This window comes from Aspergillus aculeatus (assembly GCF_001890905.1).
Source record: "Aspergillus aculeatus ATCC 16872 unplaced genomic scaffold ASPACscaffold_10, whole genome shotgun sequence".
Lineage (NCBI taxonomy): Eukaryota > Fungi > Ascomycota > Eurotiomycetes > Eurotiales > Aspergillaceae > Aspergillus > Aspergillus aculeatus.
The window spans coordinates 736,705-745,579 of NW_017962985.1; the positions used below are offsets into that span (position 1 = coordinate 736,705).

The window sequence follows — 8,875 nt, forward strand, 5'->3', positions numbered from 1 at the left end:
CAAAACGATGGGGGCAAAACACCTTCCCCCCCTCCTCCACTTCAGAGTCAAGCTTCGGTTCATCCCCCCCCCCCCCCGCGGTAAAACCGTTCCAGATTGCCATCTAACTCCCGATCCATGGATAAGGTGTGGCTCCTCCTGCCTTCCCTTCTTCCGCAATTTGGGCAAGATCCATAGATTGCCCGATCCCCCCTTTCCCAGATACCTATGCAGGCAGTTCATCCGAATTCGGAGAATTCCGATCTCATGATCCCTGCTGCGAGGAGACCACTACAGTGGAGAGCCGAACTCCGAGCGTTTGAATCCGGAGTCAGAACCGAACTTCCCAATGATCTCGAACTCCTCGTTTTCGTTTCTGTTTGTTGCCCGGCCTCAGGATCCACTCGGTGGGAACCGGTTTAGAGGGTCGACTCGGAAGATGTCTCCATTTGGGGCGGCGCGATATAAGCTGCGCCTGAGATGGGATGATATCACTCCGTTTGGAAGTAAGCGTACTACTAGGGTCCACGGTGGATGTACTGTAGATGACTGCAAAACGAAACTGATCAAACATATCTGTCTGTCTTTGCGTCGCACCGTTGACGCCATCATCGACAGTCTTTCTCTTCGCTTCGCCTTTGCGTTACGTTGTTCCGCGTCACTCCGTGTTCAGCCTATTCCATGGCTTTCGACCACGTCCAATGACCACGTCCGAGGGATTGGGTGGTCGGTTACGAAACATCTCCAGAAACAAGGGCCATTGATTTGTCATTTGTACGAGGAGTTAGTGGCTGCCTACCAGCTTGGTCTGGCTGTGCCTCAAAAGAAGCCGTACACGAGTGCCGGCATCAAACCCTGTCATGGGGGGAAAAACATTTTTGAAATAGGCAAGGCATATCAAAGCACAAGATTTTGGCGGCGGATTACATTCCATCCCATCCGCTCGGCGACACAAGACAAGAACCCGCTGGAAAACACTCAAACGTTCGGAAACTATGTAGGTTAATTAGTATAAGAAAAAGAAACACACGATTCGCAATCAATCAAAACCGTCATGGCCTATCCGGGGGAAAAAAGAAAGAAAAAAAGTATCCCCTCCTTTTCCAGCCATCACCCAAGGCAAGGAGATCAATGCGTAAGAAGGGAAAAAGGGTTCAGAAGCACAGGGGAAATCGATGCGGAGAGACTGCACCAAGAAAATTCGGAACATCAAGGGTAAAGGACAAATGAAAACGTCACCAGAGTGGTTGGAACAAGGGGAATAAGACGGAGAAGGTGACGAGAAAAAGAATCAGAATGCCTGCAAATCAAATCTTGGTGATGGGCCATATTTGAGACCATCGTCGCACTGAAGCGTAACAACCCCTCCAGAATCCCAATTATCAACAGCATTATTACAGTTCACCGCACCCGTATCCGAGTATTGTGGTTTTTCGTAGTTGTGTGTGTGTGTGTGTCTTGTCTGCCGTCCGGTTGTCCTCCTCACACACCTGCAGTAGCCAACGAGTGACGACAACACCCATTGCGGTATGTCTGCCACCCTGACTGCCCCTTGATTTTCGCTTCTTGTAACTGCGCCTGCGATCCGACTAGTGCATTAAGCAGGCGCGGCACTAAATTGCTCCTCAGTGAATGAAAGATTATCGTACAGTGGCGGACATGGAACCTAGTGGCGCAGAAAATGATTAAGGAAACTTCGAATGAGGACGTCACGAAAGACTTGAGACAGGGTATCTTTGCTGTTTTTTTTTGTTCGTTTTCTCGGTTTACCAGGCCCACACCTTGAGCTGCAGGATGAAATGTCTCAGTAACTTGTATCCCATCAGTGGGGACCAACGGAGCGACTTACCAAGGAATCCCAAGATCCGGTGCACAAGCTGATGCCATCGTTGCTGACTCCCAAGCAGCTCACACGGTTCTCGTGGCCGCTCAAAGAGCCAACCTTATCACCACGCAGAACATCCCAGACCTACCGGCCTCATTAATCAACCATTCGAGAGTGAATTCAACCTGGATGTAAGACGTACCTTGCACTCGAAATCATCGTAACCAGCGAAGAGCAGTCTACCGGACACAGAAAATGCAACAGACGTGATACCGCACAATATTTGATCGCTCTGGAATTTGCGTTAGTGTCCGCTTCGGCCATGGCAGAAATGGAAAATGAAATACCTGGTAGGTGTTCAATTCCCGATCCGCGCGGATATCGAACAGACGGCAAGAGGTATCGTCGGAACCGGTTCCGAAGGCGTTTCCATCGGGGAAGAATTGAATGGCATTGATGTCGGACTCGTGTCCAGCGAAGGTCTGAACGGCCTTTCCGGTACGGATATCCCAGAGCTTGGCGAAGGCGTCGCAGGCACCGGAAACAAAAATGTTCTGGTTGGTGGGGTTGATGCTGATCGACATGACGTCGCCCAGGTGGTCGGCGAATTCGGTCACCTTAGAACCCGACTCAATATCCCACAGCATACAAGTCATATCTCCCGAGGAAGTGATGATACGGCGATCGTTGATGAAGCGACAGCAAGAGAGATAACCCGAGTGTCCGGAGAGCTCACGCGCGACCCGAGTCGGCCCTTCACGCGAGGAGAGGTTGTAAATGGAGCAAATGTTATCCAGACCACCGCAAGCAACGTAGTTTCCGCTGGGGGCGTAAGCGCAAGTCATCACCCATGATGACCGCAAGGGAATCGCATGGACCTTGTTCGTGGTGTAGGCATCCCAGATAATGAGCTTTCCGTCCTGTGAGGCGGAAACGAGGTGGCGGCGATCAGTCGACCAATGCATAGCGTAGATCTTAGCCAAGTGGCCCTTGAGCGTTCGACGGGGCTTCATTCCAATGCGAGGTAGAGTTTCGGTCTGGTTTTGCGCCACTTGGCGGACTGTTTTACCGTAATTAGTATCCGAGAGGCATGGCATGGTACAGGTTGCGCCCTTCGTGAGCTTTCAGATCGGGTCACCCGATCAGGGACAGCGACGTCTGTGAGGGAGAGGGATGCGTACGAGTGGTGTCTGCCAGCTCATCCTTTCTGCGCTTGATCTTGTCCTTGAGACCCTCGGCTTCGCGCCGGGCCGCAGTGATCTTGGCCTGCATCTGTTCGCCGCTCATATCGGCTGCCATCTTGACCAAACAAGCCCCTGGAGAGGGTGGGTGTCAATGGGATGACGAAACGGGTCTAAAGAGTGGAATTGAGTTGGCCGAGGCGGGCGTTGGAAAATCCAGGGGACGTTTGAGATGATCGAGGAAGGAGGGGAGGAGGGAGGGGGGGGGAGAGGGGGGGAGAGGCGCGAGCGATAAAGGGCGCTAGAAGAGAGAGAACGAGAGAAAAGATGGATTAGTGGAGTGGTGAGGTAGTCGGTGGTGGTCGTGGTGGTAACAAGCAAGGTCGGCAGGAGGAGGGAAGAGGAGGAGTAAGAGGAGTGGAAGAGAGAGAGAGAGAGAGTGAGTGAGAGGGAGAACGAGGAGGGGGGTTGATTGGGTGTGGAGCGAGCACACGGCGGAAGCGACCGAGCGAAAGAAAGTTTCGACCCGGGGCAATGGTGAGGTGGTTCGGGCGTTTAAGTCAGCAGGGGTGGTGGAAAAGAGAGAGGATAGAAGAGAGGAAGAAAATGGCCCGAATGGTGATTAGGAATCAAAGGAGAAAGTGGAAGAGAGAAAGTGAAGAAAGTCGACTCTCCGTGTTGAAATTGAGAGAGAAAAGGGGAACTGGAACCAGAGACAAGAGAGGGAAAGGCGAAGACGGAGAAGGATGCAGAAAATCCCACCCCCCCAAAAGCACAGATGACGGACAGTAACTTAGTACCTTAGTTAGTAGTAGGTTAGTAGTAGTGAAGTAAGTTCAAGTTAGTGGCAGACGGTAGAAGCAACTCGGTCATGTCCTGTCTGTCATCAATAGCAGCCCGTGGTAAGAAAGAGCACCAATGATAAGAATGTATAGTAGGGAAACTATTGGGGTTGAGCTGGCCTGGACCAGGTAGTTACACCTCCTCTAACCACCACTGTGTCTACGGAATACAATTCTACATGTATGATGTATATGTATATGTATAGTCAGTAAAAAGAAAGTAAGTAAGTAAAGATGTATGTCAATATACGTATTGGGTAAGAGATGATCCTTCCACCGGGGAAAAAAAAGTGAGAACAATGGGAACTGTGTCCATCTTTCTGGTGATGCATAATAAAGAACCAGCCGGTTAGGGGAAGCTGGGCGACAATAGGTCCTGTACGTACGACGGAGATACAGGCGGGACTCTAAAAGAGAGCCTCTTCCTGCCTGCTGGTGAACTTTCCGTCTAGCACTACCGTGTGTACAGTATTCGTACTGTATATACGATACTGATAACTGATCTAATCTTACGCAACCATACCACCCCGACATCCTGGATTAGCAGGACACTCCATCATTGGACCACAGCCCCGTAAAATGTTGTTTACGAGTCAACTAGGTCATCAGGCAGAGGCGGTACAAGACGTATGATACGGTTGCTTACGCCTAGGGTAATTGATTCCAGGCTTTCAGGGGAGAACTCCCACATCCCAGTCTAGTCTAGGACGGTAACTTCTCCGCTGAGGGCAAGGTACCAAGTTCCGTGGAGGAGTTCATTGAACACTAAGGAGGTGCACCCTGGTCAGGCCGGTGGAGTCAGGCCTGCTGAGTCTCTTCTGGTTGGCCCATAGCTCACAACTGCTCGCCAAGTGGAGGATGTGCAGGACGCGACAGCAAGCAGACGCGGAGACCAACAATGCAGTGCGGGATAGTGAAAGAAAGACAAGAAGATTAAGAAATGATTAGAGAGAAAAAGAGAGTTGAGCGTGTCCCTTGGAAGAAAGCATTGTGTTGGCAGGAATTGATTCTCCGGATCGCGAATGGCAAGGCGTCATGTTTGATCCCCATCCAGTATTTAGTCGCCAGAACTTGCACAGAAGATGATGTGGATGGTAAGACAGTCTTAGGCTTGCCATAGACGCTTAAAGCCTCTGACTATGGTATTCTACGCCGTTTGTCCAGATACTGAACAGGCTCCTGTCTACATCACGATTCATAAACTCGCTGAAGGCAGGTTGACGTGCGCAACCATTCTTCCACATTGCCGGTAAAATTAACCGTACTATGAGGCGAGGCAGATCCATCCATGCTTCGCACGAGTCAGGGTTTCCTGCTCCGACGAGTCTCTCGGAAGTGTACAGTACAGTCCACATCAATACACAATGCACCTAGGTTGACGAGCCTCGGGAGTGGCGATCCCTTTTGTGCTCTGTTAAAGCATAATTCCAGAGCTGTCTCTTGATGGAAATAAGCATCCGCATTCGAGAAGGACCACGTTGGGAAGTATCACCTGATGCCGAGAGTCGTGATCAAATCTCACATCCAGGGGCTTCGGACATTACGGGTGGTACCTGGCTCAGTGGTACCTACTGGTATCAATCATACCTACCAAGAATTCAGCGCGGTGAAATACCATTGGGAAGTCCCTAGGACCGAACTAGGTTAGTCTACTCGATTAGACTTTTCCATCTCTATATTATTATCTCTCTGCTTGTTCCAAATTTCTTCGATTCCTTGACTAACAGTAGATGACTAGACTACCCGAATCTCCGATGATGGATTGGTTGTTCTTTGGAACCTGAGAATTAATCGAGTCCGTGGAACTCCCGGATTAGAAACTGCAAGGGAAGATCCGAACTGAAGTCTGATGCGGCCACGGACTCTAAGATTGATGTTCCGTCACTTAGAGATCTTCATCATTTTCCGTCGAGGCTGGGGGGTCCCTGGACCCGAAGACTGGGGGGCCGGGGAGTAGAATGGCCCATCCTTGGTGCCTTCCGTGCAGGACGTTCTCCATCCCGGCTGTCCCGTGAATCCGAACGCTTGCGGATACTTCTGAACTACTGATGTATTATGCATACTGCACCTAATTTGTACTGTAGAGATGGCCATCATCCTTCAACAAGTCATAACAGTCTGCATTATCTGTCTCTTCTTTTGATTTGACCCTTGGATTTCTAGAAGGTGGTTCACTCATCAGAATCCCTCCCGAAGTTTTCTGACCAAAGACTTACTAGGGACTGTGGCTAATTACTGACCAACTCTTGTCGTTGCGTCGAGCAAGGCTACTGGTTGTTTAATTTGAAGTTTCCGTGATGATAATATCCACATGCGCCAAAAATATTACAGAATCCCGATTCCTCTTTTTTCAGAGTTGATCCTGAGTACTCTCAATTGACCTCCTCATTTGCTAGGACCTCGATTCGGTCATCCATGATCGCTGTTACGTGTCTTTCGTATCGTCTTGCTCACTGCCCAGATATCTGCCACCTCTTACATACGTCGGTAGCAGGCAGAAATAATGGAGCGGGATCCGCGACACTGATGGTCAATGTGCGTTGCGGCGGGTCACCAGGCCGCAGGGAAATTGGCCACTACCTGTTTCGGTCCAATATTTCGCAGGTGCGGGCTGGGTAAGAGCGTAACTGACAAACTGTTGTGGTTATTCGTTGTATTTATCGTCTATCTGGAGAAAGTGGCTCCACTGTTAGGATGATCGCTTGAAACCGTGCCTGACTAACTACTCGGCTGTCCCTCTTTGCCAAAAGACCTTCATTTATCACGCTTACTAATCGGGTCGCCCCTAATGAGCTAACGAAACAACTACTCGTACGAGTAACTACACCTACATTTTGCGACTTGTGAAGGACTACTGTGTACAATTCTGCTTACGGGTGAATTGTCATCGGATTCTCTCTCGCCTGATGATAACGGTGTCCGGTTGATCATGTCAAATGTTCCGGATTTGACAGCTTCTTCCCAGCAAGTCGACAGGCGGGTGTGTCGCGGAGTTATCGGATATGCAATTATTTGCTGCAATCGCCCCCACTCTTGAATTCTGTACTTCGTACATCGCAAAGATTATAAATCTATAGCACAAGAGACTAGCCACCGAGTCTTCCGCCTCTGGACTTTGGGAACTGTTTCCTTTTACATCAAGATGCATTGGCAGTGAGCCAACCAATGCATCCCTTCCCATTGGCAGGTCAAGGGAATCTGTCCGCTTGGATACCTAGGGATCATTTGGATAAATGCACGTCAGCCTCGGTAAGCCCCAAGTATGAGGCACGATTGGCGCGATTACAATGTCGGGTAGGGTGCATATCCTTGAATCCGCGCTGCGGCTGTCGAGCCACATCTACCATTCCCACTGCCTAGACCAGGCTTCCTGCGGTGGAAGGATTCCAAGCCCTGCCGAGATTGGCAGCTCAACATTGGCTCTAATACGATCGTTTGCATCTCCGTGCTTAATAGATCTACACGCGATGGTGTCTGAGCTGCAACCTACAAGGTGTGTGTTTATGTGCAGAGCAGATGGCTACAGAATTTCCGCGATCATCAACCATCTCTTCTGTCATAGCTTACGTCTAATCGCTCATCCCAAGGGTTCCAGGTTTTGTGTGCATTGGGCATATGTACATATACTGGAGTGTGTCGCTCCTTATCCGCACGCGGGCGATAACTTTCACCTACGTCAGTCGAGTCAGGGGACTTGCCGCCTGCGCCCTCACGTTCTCGACACTTCCACAGAGAGTACACGATTACTTTCCGCCCAAGGATCTACTTGCACCACGAATAATAACCCTCGTGTCAAGGAAGTCGAATCTGAGACTCTCGTCCTGAAACATATGCATAGAGGCAAGAATATCCTTCTAGAAACGCCTCCGCGCTTAAATGTGCTATATATAGCCTCGAATGAAGCACATCTCGAAGGTGATATCAATCAAACTTGAAACGAGAAGCAAAGCCCTATCATAACTCAAAGTCGGGGTACAGGTACATGGATCAATTCAAAATCGATCAAGCGCGTAATGCAATGTGAGTGTATCTGGGAACCTCATCCCCCGACCCCCCGACCGCGATGGCGGTTAAACCAAGCCAGGTTTTTTTTTGGTCAAGGTGATCGGGTTTAACGGCAGCGGTTCGCGCCTCTAGAGGCAAAAGAAGGCAACGCCGCCGCCGCCAGCCCAGCGGGAGGACGGGAAGGAGAGGGGGAAGAAGGGCACGGAGTTTCTAATCATAGAACTAGGTACCTTGTTCACTAACGAGTGACTAGACTAGATTATAGATTCCAAGTACCTGTACATGATTACTTTTTAAACTTGTACTTTGTAGAACTGTGACGTCCGTGCGAATTGGTTTGGCAGCTGATTGAGGGGTAACACTGGGATCACGGGCAGGATGACCTTAGTCCAGACACATCTTTCAGTCATGATAGGGTGGTTTAGATTGACTGAGGACTGCACCTAGAGCTGATCCGATTTAAGTTGTTGTTGGTGTTGTTATTGACTTCGGCACGGTGAGAGTTAAACCCATTGGTACGGTACACCTGTGAATGGAGACCGAGCTCGGAGGAAGATGTCGTTTGGGGGTCCCTTTGTATGTAGTAATCCAGGTCGAGGTGACAGGACAGGGGTCGGGGTGGGCTGGAGATGCAGTTCTAAATATAGCGTGCATGTGGGTGTTTATGCATAGTAGATGAGGGCCCTATCGCGGTTCAATGTCTATTCCATCATCGGAAGGAGGGAGGTATGAAGCATGTTGAAATCGGGTCATCCGTCAGCGTCAAGGAGGAATAGATAAGGGTGGTGGTGAAACTCTGGAGCTGAAGAATGGTGGGTTCGGTGACTGAGAGAGAACTTATGCCTATGATCGGGGAAAGGCAGCGGATATGATATGTCCATGTCAATAGGTGTCAACATGTCTACTCCATATACGTACGATCGGAGATCCATAGTTCTGTCTGCCTGTCCGGTACCACTACCCTGATAGTTTAAAGTAAGTAAACTACCGGTAGGTCGACAAGTGATCTCCGGGTCCCCTTCCCATATCGAGGCTCAAGCCCC

At 49.9% G+C, this 8,875-nt stretch overlaps 1 protein-coding gene across 1 annotated transcript; it reads right to left on the reverse strand.

Annotated features, from left to right (window-relative positions):
• Window positions 1-1,745: 1,745 nt before the first annotated feature.
• ASPACDRAFT_53035 (WD40 repeat domain-containing protein) lies at window positions 1,746-3,103 on the reverse strand (the record flags this gene model as incomplete). Its single annotated transcript, XM_020202684.1, has 5 exons — window positions 1,746-1,766; window positions 1,829-1,948; window positions 2,007-2,096; window positions 2,152-2,864; window positions 2,986-3,103. 5 exons carry the CDS (start codon window positions 3,101-3,103, stop codon window positions 1,746-1,748), a joined length of 1,062 nt encoding a protein of 353 aa, XP_020055159.1.
• Window positions 3,104-8,875: the final 5,772 nt, after the last annotated feature.